Source organism: Marmota marmota, unplaced genomic scaffold (assembly GCF_001458135.2).
Source record: "Marmota marmota marmota unplaced genomic scaffold, marMar, whole genome shotgun sequence".
Classification (NCBI taxonomy): Eukaryota; Metazoa; Chordata; class Mammalia; order Rodentia; family Sciuridae; genus Marmota; species Marmota marmota.
Genome location: NW_026000101.1, coordinates 18,788,031 through 18,805,464, shown reverse-complemented (window position 1 = coordinate 18,805,464; position 17,434 = coordinate 18,788,031). Strand labels below are relative to the sequence as shown.

Genomic DNA, 17,434 nt, shown 5'->3' with positions numbered 1-17,434 from the left:
TAAAAAAAAAAAAAAAAAAAAAAAAGAAAGAGAAAAAAAGAAAGAAATATAAACCTACTACCATAGTTTTGTTTTTTCCCCTAAATTTAGGTTCATACTAAACATATTGTTTGCAAGTTGATATTTTCCCTCAATTATCTGTTAAACACATTTTTTCATGTCTGTGTATAGCTTTCCCTTGAAAATTATTTCATATTATACATCATCATGGCCCTTTTGGTGGTCATTGAAGAGGTTGTCTCCAGTTTTCCCCATTACTAATAATGCAGTAGCTATCCTATCCCACTTTTTAATTTTTTATGATGAATTTCAATTATATGTGAAAACAGACCAGGATAATGAACCCTATACACCTATCACCTTTCATCAGTTGTCAACATTTTGCTTCTCTTGTTTTATCCTTCCTTCTGTCCCTATTTTTAGTTTTTGGGGAAGCACTTTAAAAGCAAATCTCAAACCTAATTTCACCCATGAATACGTAAGCAATCACTAACCTTTTTTTGTGTATGTGTGTATTTTTAATTTTGAGATTAAGGTCTCACTAAGTTGCCTAGGATCTTGCTAGATTGCTGAGGCTGGCCTCGAACTTGGCAATTCTCCTGCTCCAGCCTCCTGTGTTTTTTTGTTTGTTTGTTTGTTTGCTGGGATTATAGGCACGTGCCACCTTGCCTGTCTCGCTTAGCATGTTTTCATGGTTATCATATTGTAGCACATATCAATACTTCATTCTTTTTTATGGCTATTTTATCAGTATGCCACACTTTATTGATCTATTCATTAGTTGGTAAATATTTGAGTTGTTTAGACCTTTTGGTTATTGTCAGTAATGCTACTGTGAACATTTTTATTTACAAGTTTTTGTTTGAATGCCAGTTTTCAGTTCTTTAGGATAATATACCTAGGAGAGGGATTGGTGGATCCATTGGTATTTGTTTTTGAAGAACTATCATACTATTTTCCACAATGGCTGCTCCATTTTACATTCCCATCAGGAGTGTATAAGGATTCTAATTTCTCCATATTCTTGCCAATACTTGTTATTTTCTGGGTTTTTGAAATTATAATCATCCTAAGTCTGTGTGAAGTAAACTTGGTTTTGGTATGCCTTTATGATGTTGAACTTTTTTTTATGTTCTTAATGGCCATTTTTATATTTTTTTTGGAGAATGAGCTCTCTCTCCAAGTTCTTTGCCCTTTTTTTATTTAGAATGTTTTGTCTTTTTTATTTTGGTTATCAGTATTCCTTGTATATTTTGGATCCTAGACACTTTGTAATTTCTTCCATTACGTGGATTATTTTTACTTCCTTATAGTATCCTTTGATGAACAAAAGCTTTTAATTTTTATGAAGTACATTTTTACATGTTTTTGTTGTTGTTGCATGCACCTTTGATATTCTAGACTTTTTTTTTTTTTTTTTTTGTGCAGGGGATTAAATCTGTAGCTTCATATACACTAGATACACTAAGCAATTGCTCTACTGCTAAATCAATCCCATAGTCCCCATCCACTCTTTAAAATATTTTTTTAGTTGTAGGTGGACACAATATCTTTATTTTATTTATTTATTTATTTTTTTTAATGTGGTTCTAGGGATTGAACTCATGCCTCATGCATGTGAGGCAAGCACTCAACCACTGATCTACAACCCCAGACCCCAATCCACTTTTTTTGGTACTGGGGATTGAACTCAGGGGCACTTGACTACTGATCCATATTCCCATCCCCATTTTGAATTTTATTTAGAGACAGGGTCTCACTGAGTTGCTAACACCTCGCTGTTGCTGAGGCTGGCTTTTTGAACTCAAAATTCTCCTGTCTCAGCCTCCCAAGCAGCTGGGATTACAGGCGTGCACCACCATGCCCGGCTCCCCCCATCCACTTTTGAAAGTATATATTGTGTTGTTTAAAATGAATTGCCAATTAAATTTTTCATAAATACATAGATCTGCCCATTTAAATATACTTTTTTCCCATACCTTCATCCATACTATATGTATGTATGTGTATATAATATGTGTGTATGTGTATATTTTATATTATATGTATATACACACACACTTTTTTCTTTTCCCCAGTACTGGGGATTGAATCCAGGGTTATTCTACCTCTAAGCTATATCCCCAACCCTTTTTATTTTTTACTTTACAACAAGGTTTCACTAAATTGCCCAAGCTGGCTTCAAATTTTTTATTTCTTCTACCTTTGCCTCTCAAGCTGCTGGGATTACATGTGTGCTCCACCACACCCAGTCCATACTATATATTAATCAGTCTTACTCTTTCTAGTTTTTGATAATTTGACAGGTAAAAAATAATTTAATTTGCTTTTTCGCCATGATTAATTTATTTACTTTATTGCATTATATTTCTTCTAATTGTAGACACTCAAATATATGTTGAATGAATGTTCATATCTTTTGCTTTTTATCTTTTTAATTGGCCATCCAGATGCTACATTTATGTGTGACAAGCGGTGTAACAAGAAACGGTTGTGTGGACGGCATAAATGTAATGAGATATGCTGTGTGGTAAGTGGATTTATCATTAGGCATAATTAGATTCCATTCATCTAGGCACCAGGCTCTAGAAACCTCAGCCATCTGGAATGTGGCCCAGATTTAGATATCAATAGGAAGGGCCTGTAGGCAAGAAAGAGCTCTCATAGTCCCCAAACTGCTCAGCAGAGATAGATAAAACATTTTTAGACCTCAGCCAGGTCAAGAAATCAACCAGTGGTAGCATGAAGGAATTTAAAAAGGAAAGACAAAAGACTTTGGACCCCAGAGCCCAAGACCTAGATGAGCACACAGTCCAACACACTATTATGGACTTAGCAACTGCATTTTATATACTCATTGGGCCAAGTCAGTAGGCAAAATGAATATAACTTTTTTTTTTTCTATTTGTCAGTAGACCCTTATTTGTTTGTTTGTTTGTGTGTGGTGCTGAGAATTGAACCCAGTGCCTCACACATACCAGCAAGTGCTGTACCACTCTGAGCCACAACCTCACCCCTGAGTATGGCATTTTACAGGAGTAAGTTACATTTATTTGGAATATTCACTTCTGTGGAATTAATTAAAGGAAACATAATTCAACTATTGATATATCTTATCGTATATACATATATGTGTGTGTGTCATATGTACATGACAAGATAACATGTACATATGTGATATATATATCTGTGAGTATATGTATATACACAAGTGTGTACATACAAAGTAATAGCACCAATAACAAGGTAATACATAATTGTCATTTAAAAAAATGTATATATTGACAAGGTGAAGAATGATGAAATTGTGCTTTCTACCAAGATTGATAAGTCAGTGTTTGAAGGCCTAAATGCTTTTGATTATCAAAAATTAAGCATATACAAAAGCAGTGACATTAGTATAGTGACTCACATGTACATAACATCCAGCTTCAGTAGTGCCCAAATCATGGCTAATCTTGTTTTATCCATACCCTAACCGACTTCCTCCTCCCTGGTTATTTTGAAGCTATTCCTAGACATTATTTCATACTTAATTGTATAAAGCTTTGTTTTTGCAAGTTAATCTTATTTATAGAAAATATAAAATGGAGACCATTTTGTGAACAAATAGAAATCTCTCCCCTCAGGATAAGGAGCACAAGTGTCCTTTGATTTGTGGGAGGAAACTTCGTTGTGGCCTTCATAGGTGTGAAGAACCTTGTCATCGAGGGAACTGTCAGACATGCTGGCAAGCTAGTGAGTGTCTTCACTGTATACTTAGTTATGAGAGTTTCCTAGAAACTCAGGCATACTAAATTTTGAGATTTGTTTGCTTAGATTGATGTGCATTATTGAACTAAATCTTAGTATTTCAGACATGTTGAGGTTTTTTAAAGTTATTTTTTATTGCTGTCTTACAGTCCCTGGATGTATGAAACTTGAGATGTGAGCAGTGACCCTGAGATAAGGGTTAATTCACTAATGGATTCCTCTTCTGATAACTCCCTTCTATATATTATTGACCTAGCTTCTGCCCTTGGCAGTCTTCTATATTAGCAGTGTTATTAGCAGCAGTTAGTAAGCTATTTGGTCTTGGGACACATTTATATTCTTCAAACTATTGAGGACTCTGAAGAGCTCTTTTCTGTGAGTTATATCTATTGATATCTATCATATTAGAAATTAAAACTGAGATATATAAGCAGTTGATTTATTATTTCATTTTTTTAAGATAGAAAAGAGAGAGAAAGAGAGAATTTTTTAAAATTTATTTTTCAGTTTTCGGTGGACACAACATCTTTATTTTATTTTTATGTGGTGCTGAGGATCGAACCCAGCGTCCCCCGCATGCCAGGCGAGCGCATTACCGCTTGAGCCACATCCCCAGCCCTATTATTTCATTTTAAGATAATAGTAATATATGCATTGCAGGTTAACATTAATCACTTTTTTAATTTTAAAAAATCTCTACTTTGAAAAAAATACACTATTGGATGCCTGGCTTAATACAAGATAGCTGTAATCTCATATCAGCTTCTGCATTTTATCTGTTACAGTGCAGTTGAGGCATATAAAAAAAAATCCAGCCTCACATAGATAGCTATTTGGAAGAGTGAAGAATGTTTTTTAAACTTTCTTGAATAATTGTGGATACTGTTCTTTGGTGTTATACCAAAACTCAACCTCATTACAGAAACGACATGAGTTAGTATTGTTTTTATTCTGTCACATTAAAATACATTGGTCTCTCTTGTACTTTGAATGGATCTTTTACCCATGCTTGATTTTATAATACAATACACTGATCATTTGGCAGATAAATATTCCCTGGGTTATTCAGATCTTTGAAATATTGACAAATTTTGTGTAATAGTAAAAACTAATTTGTAATAGTAGAAACTCATAGTCATTAATATAACCTTCTAATAGAAATGTGTTGGGGAAAGTATTGGGGAGTTGTCAGACTCAGAGTGATAAGTAGAACACTTGATATCTGTTTGTGCCTTTTTCACCCGGTCAACTTTAATAAAATAAAAGCTTAATAAAATAGAAACCTTTTTATTTTTAAAATAGCCCTCTTCCAAATTATCTAAAACCACAAACAACAATAAATGTTTGCATCTTCATTTAATATGGCATCCACATCCCAAACTAAACAAGGGATTTTTTTGCCTTACCTACCAGGTTTTGATGAATTAACCTGCCACTGTGGTGCATCAGTGATCTACCCTCCAGTTCCTTGTGGTACTAGGCCTCCAGAGTGTACCCAAACCTGTGCCAGAATCCATGAATGTGAACATCCAGGTGAGTCCCATCTTCCCTACCTCACAGCCTGCTCATACCATGTCACTGAGGATGTTGCCATGTAACTGTCTTCATGTGCTGAGGTCATGCTGAGATGGCTGTCCCTTGCTCACTGTGCTTCTGTGAAGGTGAGTCTATTATCAGGGCTCCAGTTTGGACCCACAGCAAAGTCTATTGCTTTATTCTGTGATTTTTCAGACACACCCAGAAGGGTGGAAGAACCCCTACTTGGTCTTGTCTTTCAAGGACTTTTCTTTGTGACCTCCACTTTTGGTGCATATTTCAAAGTTGAACATCTTTTGACAAAATTAAGAGTAACTTGAGGGGCTGGGTTTGTGGCTCAGTGGTAGGGCACTTGCCTAGCATGTGCGAGGCCTTGTGTTTGATTCTCAGCACCATATAAAAAATAAATAAAATAAAGGTATTGTCCAACTACAATTAAAAAATAAAATAACGGGTTTTTGCTGTTACATAAGCAATGTATATTAAATAAAATAAAGCAAGAATAAAAGTAATGAAGTCAAAAGGTTAACATTAAGTTGTTAATTATATCATCTCCTAAGAATTAGATACATTTTTCTCTTTATCACTAAGATTTTCTACAATATGGGGTATGTGTGTAACTGGAAATTGAATCCAGAGCTTCATACATGCTAGGCAAACACTCTAATGCCAATATAGATTTTTAATGACAATAGAGTACTCTGTTACATGAATCGGCCAGTTTATTTAATCAGTCTTGTGTTGCTGGACATTTGAGTTCTTTCCACTTTTTCTCTGATAAACTGCTTTTGACACCACCCCAAAAACTACTTGACATCAGTCATTTTTCATATCTGTCTAGTCCAGTTGCTGACTTTCCTAGGACTGTATTGTGCCCATTGTTTGTTTTATTTTATTTTTCCATCATTTTATTTTAACAAGCCTCAGAGACAAACTTAAAATAATCAAGGCCCCAGATTTAATACTTTCAGTGAACTCTGATCATATGATTCAGACTTACAATAATAGACCTCTTTTTTTTTTTTTTTTTTAATTAATAGACTAAAAAGAATAAGCAAATTCCTCATGAAATAAAAAGTCCCTTTCTTCCCTGGAACCTTAGGATGTCCAGCCCTCCCAGCAAAGTTTATACTCATACTACAGTGTTCACACAATCATGAAGTAAGTGTCCAGGCCACACGCAACCCCAACCCCTTTTTTCAACGAAGTTCAAAACCTGCTGGGTAATGTCCTTAGTAAGAACTTAACTGCTTGTGAATTATGTTGTTTTGGCCTGCTTTTGTTCTGCATTCATTGCCATTTTCTTGAGTGTTTGTTGTATATTCAGCATGGTATCAAAGCTTCCGAGGAATTTTTTTAAAAACCCATAGCTTTGAGGTTCTTGTGTTTTCCCTGGGAGGAAGAGAATGGTAATTAAGTACACACAACACAACCAACTTGTATGTACATGAACCGGATGGCATGGCAGCAAGCCTTACAGAGAATGTGAGGGAGCTTAGGATAGAGTGTGGTCAGTCAAGAAAAGTTTTGTTGTAGGGCACAAGTTTTAGTGAAGTACCTCTTACTGACAATAATGATATCGAAAGGAGTCAGCATAATTATTTTAGATGGAATATGTGGCAAAGGTATCTGTGTACCAGTGAGCAGTTGTAGCATAAGGTAGAGTGAAAATAATAATGTAGTAAAATGAACAGACCAGGTGACTGTCTGCAGGACATGGTGAGAAAGCTGTCACCTCTCTGCTTCTGGCATTTGGCATATTTCTTCCCATCTTGATTTGGTTTCTCTTTCCCACTCATCTCATCTTTCAACACTTTATTGTAAAACCAGGTGCTTTTTATGTTCCTCTGTCCACTTAGAAAAAATACTCCCTGCTCCAGAATTTAAATGTTCTATTTCATATGCTGTTTACAATATATAGACCTACATGCATATGTTATAACACGTAAAAGTTATAAATGGCATATATGTGTGGCTTTGCTTAGAAATCATACCTAATGGGGCTGGGATTGTGGCTCAGCTATAGAACGCTCGCCTAGCACCGGCGGGACCCAGGTTGGATCCTCAGCACCACATAAAAATAAAGGCATTGTGTTGTGTCCATCTACACCTAAAAAATAAATAAATTAATTAATTTTTTTAAAAAAGAAATCATACCTAATATTACCTTTCTTTTTCTGCAGTATATCATTCTTGTCATAGTGAGGAGAAATGTCCCCCTTGTACTTTCCTAACTCAGAAGTGGTGCATGGGCAAACATGAGGTAAGTTTTCTCTCAGGTGTTCATTGTTCCAGCCAGAGATTTATAATTTAATTACTTCAGAGCTGTTAGTTTGATCATTTCTCAAACTAAACTTCCTCCAAGAAGAAGCTTTCTGTTGCCACTTTTTTCCTTTTTTTTTTTTTTGTTGTTGTTGTTGTTGTTGTTGTTGTCTGTCCCAATACTGTAGTTCTTTCCAGAATATCACAAAAGTGAAATCATTGAGTAGGTAGCAGTTTGAGTCTGTTTTATCATTCTCTAATCTCATTACAACTAATGAAATTCAGCCTAGTTGACCTTGAGAACACATGCTATATTCAAAAACAGAACTTCAAAGTTAACTGGCATGAAAGTGGAGTTGCTAGCCTAGGAAGAAGTATTTCAATAAGAGTAGAAATGGACTGTATCCTAGCTGCCCGGTTTGTTCTCTCATCCCTATGCAACTCCCCATTCCCAACCACTGGACTCAAATGCCTTCCTCCAGTCTTATTACCAGTACCCTGAAGGACTTCCACTCTCATTCTTAATCTCTAAGCCATATTTGGCATTGTCCACTATAAACCTTTAAATGCTTGAAATTTCTATTTTAAAAATGCATATTTAGGGCTGGAGTTGTGGCTCAGAGGTAATGCGCTCACCTAGCATGCATGAGGCACTGGATTCAATCCTCAGCACCACATGAAAATAAAATAAAGATTTTTTTAAAAAGCATATTTATCATAGATAATTTAGAAAATAAAGTTCTGCTTCCAAGAGAGTACTTTACAGGTGGGCAAGAAGGGAATTAGTACTGGGGATTGAACCCAATATGTGTGTGCTATGTAAACTTCCTACCACTGAGCTATACCCCAGCCGAAGAAAGAGATATATATCCTTTAACATTCTTGGTGTATAATCTACCAGGCATGTGTTGATACAGATACATACTTTCCCCTACTCTGATTAAGATAATATTGTTTTATAACCTGATCTTTTTACTCCATAACACATTAGCCAACATTTCTTGAAATTCTCTTGACATCTGTAACAACATGCTTTTAGTATTATTTTCTTATCTTGATGGACATATTTTTCTCCACTTATTTCCTGTGAGTAGTTCTCAAGTCATAGTCCTTCATATTTATCTCCTCTATAAATCTCATTTCCTCTGCGAATTTATCCATTCTAAGACATCTATGTGTCATCTTTGTATTGATGACTTAGCCACACTTCTTTCAACAAATATTGAGTATCTACTATGTGCTAGGTAATAGGTTTGGCATATTCAGAAGTTAACAACACTAGGGCTAGGGTTGTAGCTCAGTAGTAGAGTGCTCATCTTGCATGTGGAAGGCACTAGGTTCGATCCTCAGCACCACGTAAAAATAAAATAAAGGCACTGTGTCCATCTCAACTAAAAATATATATATGTATATGTATATATGTGTGTGTGTGTGTGTGTGTGTGTTTGAAGAAGTTAACTAGCCAAGTGTACTGACACACACTATAATCCCAGTGACTCAGGAAGCCTCAACAGCTTAGCAAGGCCTTGAGCAACTTAGTGAAACCCTGTCTCAAAAAATAAAGAGGGCTGGAGATGTGGCTCAGTGGTTAAGCATCCCAGTACCAAAAAGAAAAAGAAGTTAACAAGATTGACATGACCCTGCCCTTGTGCGACCTTCACTTGGGTGGGAAGCAGACAGGGAAACAGGCAATTATAAATGCAGTAATGTGGAAAATACAGAATACTGAAGGGGTTAAGGGGTCTTGAAGGCATTTGGGGGACATAACATACTGAATGATCATGAGGAGGTAGGTAAGCAATGTGGGGAGAAGATGACAGAGGATAGACCATTAGCCAGAATTTATGCCCTGATACTAGAATAGGTAAATGTTTAATGATTAGGAACTATATTCTACCCAAATACTAATTCCAAAACAATTGGAAACATATGTCCTCTTCAAAAGTTATATGTCACTAAAGTTGAAGTGTATTCCTCATTTTGAGGGTTCTTGAAGGAATTTGAGTGAATATGTGAGAGTAAACTTTGGTTCCACAGAAGTAAAATTTTAAGACATTTTTCCTACAGTGGGGAAATCTGGAACCATGCAATTTCTTAAGAAAAAATAAATTGGGGGTTACTATTGCCTCTTATTTTTTTTAAATGACAGGACTGCCTGAAGTTATGAGACAATTATTTGGAAGATGTGAGGAGAATTGAATACTAAGCACATAAAAGAGTCCTGCCACCTATCTCAGAACCCTAGGCCAAGATTCTCCCCAGCCCCAGCATGTAAAATGGTTAGTCTGTCGACTTGGTGCCTTCATAGTCTAAAAAAGCAAGATGTCTTCTGATCCTCCCAGTTTAGTCATAGAATTTTGGTTTTTTAAAGTTTTCCCATGTTTTTTTCTTTATTTTAATGATGTTTTATTAGTGCATTATAGTTATACATAATAGTGAATTCATTTTGACATAATTATATATGCATGTAATATAATTTGCTCCATTTCAGTCCCCAGTACTTTGTATTTCCCTACCCTCCTCTCTCCCCGTCCCTTCTTTTACTATACTGGTCTTTCTTCTATTTATTTATTATTTTTTAATTGGCATTTTATAGATAGAAATAAAGTTGGAATTCACTGTGATATATTAATATATGTACATGATATAATTTTGGTCAGTTTCATTCCACAGTTCCTCCCTTTTCTCATCCCTCTTCCCTTACCCTCTGTTCCCTTTCTCTACACCACTAATCTGCCTTCTTATTTTCATGCTCCTCCTCCTTTTTTCCTTTCCTTATTGGTCATAGCAGTTGTTTGTTTGTTTTCAAGTATCTTTAGTTGTAGACAGACACAGTACTTTTGTTTATTTATTATGTGGTGCTGAGGATCGAACCCAGTGCCTCACATGTGCGAGGCAAGTGCTCTACCACTGAGCTACAACCCAGCCCAGTCATAGCAGTTTTGAAGTACTTCCTAGTTATCTGATTTAATTTCCTGTTGCCTACCTTAGAAAGTTTATCTCAGGTCACACTTAGCTGCTGCCAAAAATATTTTGGATCATAGCAAACATAATTATTATTAAAGTTCACATTTGTTTTCTTGTCAAACTACTCCTTTTTTACTTTGAAAATCAAATTAATTGTTTTCAAATAAAAAGAACAAAGTTCAAAAATGTTCTAAAGGTAAATTAAATCTCACCCACATCCCACACCGAGATGAGAATCTGGCTACTTCTGTCTTTCCTAGTTACGAAGCAACATCCCCTGTCACCTGGTTGATATCTCTTGCGGATTACCCTGCAGTGCTACGCTACCATGTGGGATGCACAAGTGTCAGAGACTTTGTCATAAAGGAGAATGTCTTGTGGATGAGGCCTGCAAACAGCCCTGCACCACCCCCAGAGCTGACTGTGGCCACCCATGTATGGCATCTTGCCACCCCAGCTCACCCTGTCCAGTGACTGCTTGCAAAGCCAAGGTGGGTATTTCTGACTTCAGATGGAACACTGACTCTGGGGCTGCTAGGGAATCCAGAACTGACTAAGCAGACCCTGGCCATGCACCTTAATCAGTCAGGAAACATTGGTTGCAAGGAACTCCAAGTTAAGGTAGCAAGAGAAAGATGGTATAAATCATAAAGATTTCTATTTGCCAACTTGGTATGGCCTTTTAGTTCAGCAGATACCCTACTGTCATCTGACCACATTCTGTGTCTCCCTTCAGTCACATTCTCAGAAGACCCTGTCAACTCCATTTATTCAATAAATGTATAATGTCTGAGTATTTAAAAAAAAAAAATTGTATGAGGTAATAAACATGGTCCCTTATAATTTGATGGTCCAGATACTAAGTAATTAATCAGATAGATCAGATATGGTATCATAGAGGAGTAGTTACATCCTTAGAGAGGGTGCTGTGGGAGCATGTAGGAAACTTGGCTGGATATGAGGGATCAAGCAAGGCCATCTAGAAGGGGTGAAAGCAGATGAATCTGGTGGTACTGGCTAGACCTCAATTGGTTGCCCCTAGTGCAAGTGTCCGCCTCTGGTTCAGTGGTATAAACTTCATTCTGAGCCTTCATGCCGGATTAAGAACAGAGTAGTTTCTAGAAAGGGGCATTATATATAGGACACATCCCTCCTAGCATGTCAGCTACCGCATTTTCAATTTACATGTGTTAGCTAGGAACAGTGGCACACATTTATAATCCTAGATGCTCAGGAGGCTGAAGCAGAAGGATCATAAGTTCAAGGCCAGCCTCTGGAACTTAGCAAAACCCTGTCTCAAAAATAAATTTCTTTGGTCAGAATGGGTGTACCAGGGATTGAACTCAAAGGCACTCAACCACTGAACCACATCCCCAGCCCTGTTTTGTATTTTATTAGTGACTGGGTCTCACTGAGTTGCTTAGCGCCTAGCTAAATTGCTGAAGCTGGCTTTGAACTCACAATCCTCTTGCCTCTGGCTCCCAAGCCGCTAGGATTACAAGCATGCATCACCACATCCAACCAAAAATAAATAAATAAATTTTTAAAGGGGATGGGGATGTAACTCAGTGGTAGAGTGCTTACTTACCTAGCATGTGTGAGGCCCTGGGTTCAATCCCATTAACACATGCACACAACAAAGAAAATGCACATGTGTTAGCTTCTTCCGTCTTGGAATGTGGCTGCTCACTGACTCTCTTGCCATGGTTTGGTTTAAGAAAACTCTTAGAAGCAAAGCCTGCTTAACACATGATTCACATGTACTAAGAGTCGTTCCATGTTAATTTTATTTCAGGTAGAGCTACAGTGTGAATGTGGACGAAGAAAAGAAATGGTGATTTGCTCTGAAGCATCCAGTACCTATCAAAGGTTAGTGCTACAGAAATGTTAACAATTGGTAGATGTAGGTGAAGGGGATTCATGTGCTTATTGGAAGATCCTTGCAAGTTTTCTAAAAGTAAGAGAATCTTTTTCTTTTCCTCTCTCTCTCACTTTTCCCCTTTTGGTCTTATTAAACTATGAGATAAAGAAAAGATATCCTGAAGTTAGATAAATTGCTTTAATATCCACTGCCTATAGGTGCCCCTTCCCCAGTCAAGGTTTTCTAATTGTTCTGGGAGGGATCTTTTTAGCCTTTTAAAGTCTTGGAATTTGTGTGGTCATACAGGGATCTGAGTGCAGGGATGGAGGTGTTAGGGAATGACTGTTATGGGTGTCTCTGATTAGATGTTGAGGTAGGCCTTAGATATAGGACTTTGCAAATACACAAACATCAAATTGGCTATTTATGAAAACCTGCTGAGTGCTGGGCATTGGCCTGAATGCTCAGGTATACTGAGGAGTTGGGTTACTTCATCACTTCCTGTGTAGCTGCTTAAAACCTAGTGAAGACTCATGCCACAAACAGTAGGTAGTTTGTAAGATAGGATTCCAAGGCCACACAAACTGTCTTGTGGTGGATTGGCTTTAAAAGCGGTGTTCTGTGTTTCTAGCATGGGGAGTTTCTTGTGAAACTGCAATGTCTATTCTCTTTTCAATATTTCAGAATAGCTGCTATTTCTATGGCCTCTAAAATAACAGACATGCAGCTTGGAGACTCAGTGGAGATCAGCAAGTTAATTACCAAGAAGGAAATTCAACAAGCCAGGTAATTTTAAAAATGTGTAAGGTGCCTTCTTTCTCTAATTAGACTTGGTTTCTCATGGGTAGGGCACATTCATTTATTTCAGTCTCCCACAATGGAGCTCATTCACAGCAGGTATTCAATACACTTTGATGTTGAGACCATACCCACTCCAAACCCAAGGAGTCCCACTCAAGATGTAGCTAAGACCAGAGGATATTTTCCAGTTTCACTTTAGACAGTTGATAGAGGAAGCAGAGTCCTAGATGTGCCCAGCCCAGCCCACAGGAAAACAGAGAATCAGAGTGGTGGCTGAATATAAGAAGGGAGGTGGGACTGCCAGAAGGGTCCCTGGGGAGCATTTTGAAGGCAGAGCATCCAGAGAACATGCCCATTGAGAACTCCTAGATTCCCATAACCTAGAGACCAGGGGAAACAATGAGATTCACAGGGCAGGAGTTGCTAATGAAACCTGAAAAGTAGGTGACCTCACAAGCCTCACAAGCTGGCCTGAAGAAAAGTCCTTTGGCAAGAGTGTGCTGTGTCTTCAAGTGATCTAAGTAAGACTTTCTTGCTGGATAGGAACTGTAGAACCTGTGTCCTGACTAATTTTTTTTCATTTGCTTATCAAGGCTACAGTGTGATGAGGAGTGTTCAGCCTTGGAAAGGAAAAAGTAAGTGGTTTCAACAGCTTGTTATCTAATTGTCACTGAGCCCTATTAATTAATGGGAGGAAGCAACCCTTTTGTCACTCAACATCTACTCTGAGTCTTTCACTGCTGTCAGAAGAGAAATATGATCATCAAGAATTGAATTGTCTAAGGATAAACTACTCAGGTAGTTTCAGCGTATTTCAGAAGCATGAGCTGGGTGGATTTGGGCATGATGCCACAACATAATTATTTAGTGACTGGCCAACTTCCTGATTCCAACAGAGGTAACAATCTTAAAATGAATTCTGCTCGGGATGTGGCTCAAGTGGTAGCGCCCTCGCCTGGCATGCATGAGGCACTGGGTTCAGCACCACATAAAAGTAAAATGAAGATATTATGTCCACCTAAAACTAAAAAATAAATATTTTTTTAAAAAATGAATTCTTTGTATTGAAGTACAACATATAAGTGTAAAGATCAGTGGGCTACAGTGGTATAAACAATACTGAAGTCAAGAAGTAGAAAATTATCAGAGTCCTCTCATGTAGCCCACAAAATTGTCTGTCCTGACTTTAACACTTGAATCTTGTCTGTTTTTGAACTTTATATAAGTGAAATCATATGGTTTGTGTTTGGTTTCTTTCATTACATTTGTGACACTCATTTCTGTTGTTGCAAGTAGCAACACTGAATTCATCTTCGTTTTTGCGTATTATTGCATTAATATATCAGTAACCATTCTGCTATTGGGCTGTTTCAAATAATGCTGTTAAGAACTTCTTCTTTTGTGAGGTGCTAGGGATTGAACCTGGGATCTTGCACTTACTTTCCAAGCACTATGCCTCAGAGCTACATTCCCAGCCCCCAAGAATATTTTTATTCTTGCTTTGCTATATATACATATTTGTTTCCACTGGATATAAACTTAGGAGTATAATTGTTGATTAATAAGGTATGCCTATGTTCAGCTTTAATAGATTCTTCCAAGTGTTCAAATTGGTTGTGCCAAACTACAGTGCTTTTAGCAATGATGCTGTTCAAAGTTCCCTTGCTGTGACTCTCATGGCAATTTTCTAGCGAGTGCTGTTCAAACCCATGCCCTTTTAATAACCATCAGTTAGTATTCTTAGTTGTAAAATGTGAAGTAGGAGTCCCAGATGTTCAGAAATGTTCTAAATTCACAGGTGTCCAAAATATGAAAATATGTCTTTGTGTAGTTGAGTGGTAGTATTATATAGTAGTCTGAGCTGTCCAGAGCTCCAGAGTCGGATTATCTAGATTTGAATCCTATCTTTACAAATCATGTAGCTTTATAACCTTCAGCAAGTCACATATTCTCCCTAAGCTTTAATTTTTGTTAAAAATTTGTATAATAGTGACAATAATAATATCTACTTCCCAGAGTTTTTGTGAGGATTAATATATTAAAATGAAGGAAGACATATAAGGCTCTTGCCACAAGCCTGACACATAGTAGTTGCCCAGTAAATATTAGTTACTGATTTAAACTGGCTTTTGCTTTTTTTTTTTTTTTTTGGCACAGTGCTGGAGATAGAATCCAGGGCCTTGCACATGCTAGACAAGTGATCTACCAAAGAAAAGAAATGCAAATTTTAAAAAGAAAACTCAATCTAAAGTTAAAATATATGTATATTTCTATTGCAAAAATCAAAAACTAACAGGCCAAATTCAGCTCATAGACAGGTTTTAATTAGTGTTTAAATTTGAATTGGTGGCCTACTAATAAAAACATCAAAGGATCTCCCTCCAAGAATTCTGAAAATTAAGACTGTTTAAAAAACAAAAAATAGGAAAATTTAAGCCATTGCATAGCATGTGTCTATAAACCCACCTGCTCAGGTGGCCAAGGCAGGAGGATCACCTGAGCCCATGAGTTTTGAGACCAGCTTAGGCAAGATAAGGAAACCGTGTCTTAAACAAACAAATACGGTACGTATGTTTCCCAGTGAAATTCTTTCTGCTTTTATTTTCCAGATTTTTGTGATGGGATTTTAATTTTGGTATTTATATGTCCATTTTATGATTTGTTTTTTTTTTTTGTTTTTTTTTTTTGTTTGTTTGTTTTTGATGCTGGGGATCAGACCGAACACATTGTGCATGTTAAATATGCAGTCTGCCACAGAGCTACCTTCCTAGCTTAGGTACCTATGTTAAGCCTCAGAGAAAGTCATTCCCCATTGACCATTTCCAGTAATGTCATACACCAGCCTTCTCTTCCCCAAATAATAAAAATCTCTAATATTCAGCTTGCTCAGACCCACATAGGTCTTTTTTTGTTTATTTTATTCTATGAAGACGATACCACATCTTGTTTTCTTTTTTTAGTCATCCATTTTACTGAAATCAAATGGCTAATATATAAGGAACTTAGGACATTGTAATCCCTGTATATTATTACAGTAGTCACCCCTTATCTGCAGTTTTGCTTTCCAGTTTTAGTGACCCACAGTCAACTGCAGATCAAAAATATTAAATGGAAAATTCCAAAAGTAAAAAATTTACTGATTTTAAATTTCACTCTGTTATTAATAGCCTGATGAAATTTTACACCATCCCCACTCCATCATGTGAGGGATATGAATCACGCCTATGTCCAGTATCCACACTGAATACACTACCCACCTAGTAACCACTTAGTAACCATCTGAGTTATTAGATTGACTATTGCAATATCACATGTTTATGTTCAAATAACACTTATTGTACTTAATAATGGCTCTGAAGCACAAGAGTAGTGACTGGCAATTCAGATTTGCCGAAGAGAAGAAATGAAGTGTATAAGTAAAAAGGTAAAAGTTCTCAACTTAAGGGGGGAAAAAAAATCACATGTTAACATTGCTAAAATCTGTGCTGTTTTTATTAATCTTTTACTGTACCTAATTCATAAATTAAATTTTATCATAGATATGTATGTATAGGAAAACATAGCATGCATAGGGCTTGGTACTATTACAGTTTTAAACATCCATTTGAGGTCTTGGAGCATATCTCCTATAGGTAAGAAAGGACTCTATAAGATAGTTTCCTCTACTCCTTTCCTTATGTTTGCGAAAACTTCTCTCATTTTCAGGAGGTTAGCAGAGGCATTTGATATCAGTGATGATTCTGATCCTTTTAATATACGTTCTTCAGGATCAAAATTCAGTGATAGTTTGAAAGATGATGCCAGGTATGTAACTTTTTTCTATTAATAATGGCTTAGGAGAGTATTTAGTATTTTAACATAGAAACTAATATGTATTCCTTCTGTGACTAAGGCAGGCAAAGTTTATTTACCTATTGTAAAAGATTGGGTGTTGTTTAATAAAAATCCTGCCTTAGTATTTCAAAACTGTTTCCTTAACTGAACTTTGGTGGGGAGGTGGGTGCCCTGTGGTTGGAGTTGGAGCCTATCAAGAGCTAGAGTAGACTAAATCGTAGCATCTCTGAGCCACATTTCACCTCTGTCCACCCAAGTCTCACAATTACATGATTCTTACTTGGGTCAGTAGTAGTTCTTATTTTTCTCCTGTTTCCTGGTGCTCTGATGGCTATGTCTCCTCCTTTCTCTTCTCATATTTGTTCATATTCATATTCTCTCTCTCTCTCTCCCTCCCTCCCTCCCTCTCTCCCCTTTATC

General features: G+C 36.8%; 1 protein-coding gene across 3 annotated transcripts in view; it reads left to right on the top strand.

The window, feature by feature from the left end:
• Window positions 1–17,434, top strand: part of Nfx1 (nuclear transcription factor, X-box binding 1) — a 73,823-nt gene that overhangs the window by 44,161 nt on the left and 12,228 nt on the right. For all 3 annotated transcript variants that reach the window (XM_048783511.1, XM_048783510.1, XM_015492449.2), the window contains 9 exons: window positions 2,451–2,530; window positions 3,630–3,738; window positions 5,167–5,286; window positions 7,473–7,552; window positions 10,779–11,009; window positions 12,314–12,387; window positions 13,064–13,165; window positions 13,774–13,815; window positions 16,886–16,984. In XM_048783511.1, the coding sequence (XP_048639468.1) occupies window positions 2,451–2,530; window positions 3,630–3,738; window positions 5,167–5,286; window positions 7,473–7,552; window positions 10,779–11,009; window positions 12,314–12,387; window positions 13,064–13,165; window positions 13,774–13,815; window positions 16,886–16,984 (937 nt within the window). The remainder of the gene's footprint in view (window positions 1–2,450; window positions 2,531–3,629; window positions 3,739–5,166; window positions 5,287–7,472; window positions 7,553–10,778; window positions 11,010–12,313; window positions 12,388–13,063; window positions 13,166–13,773; window positions 13,816–16,885; window positions 16,985–17,434) is intronic.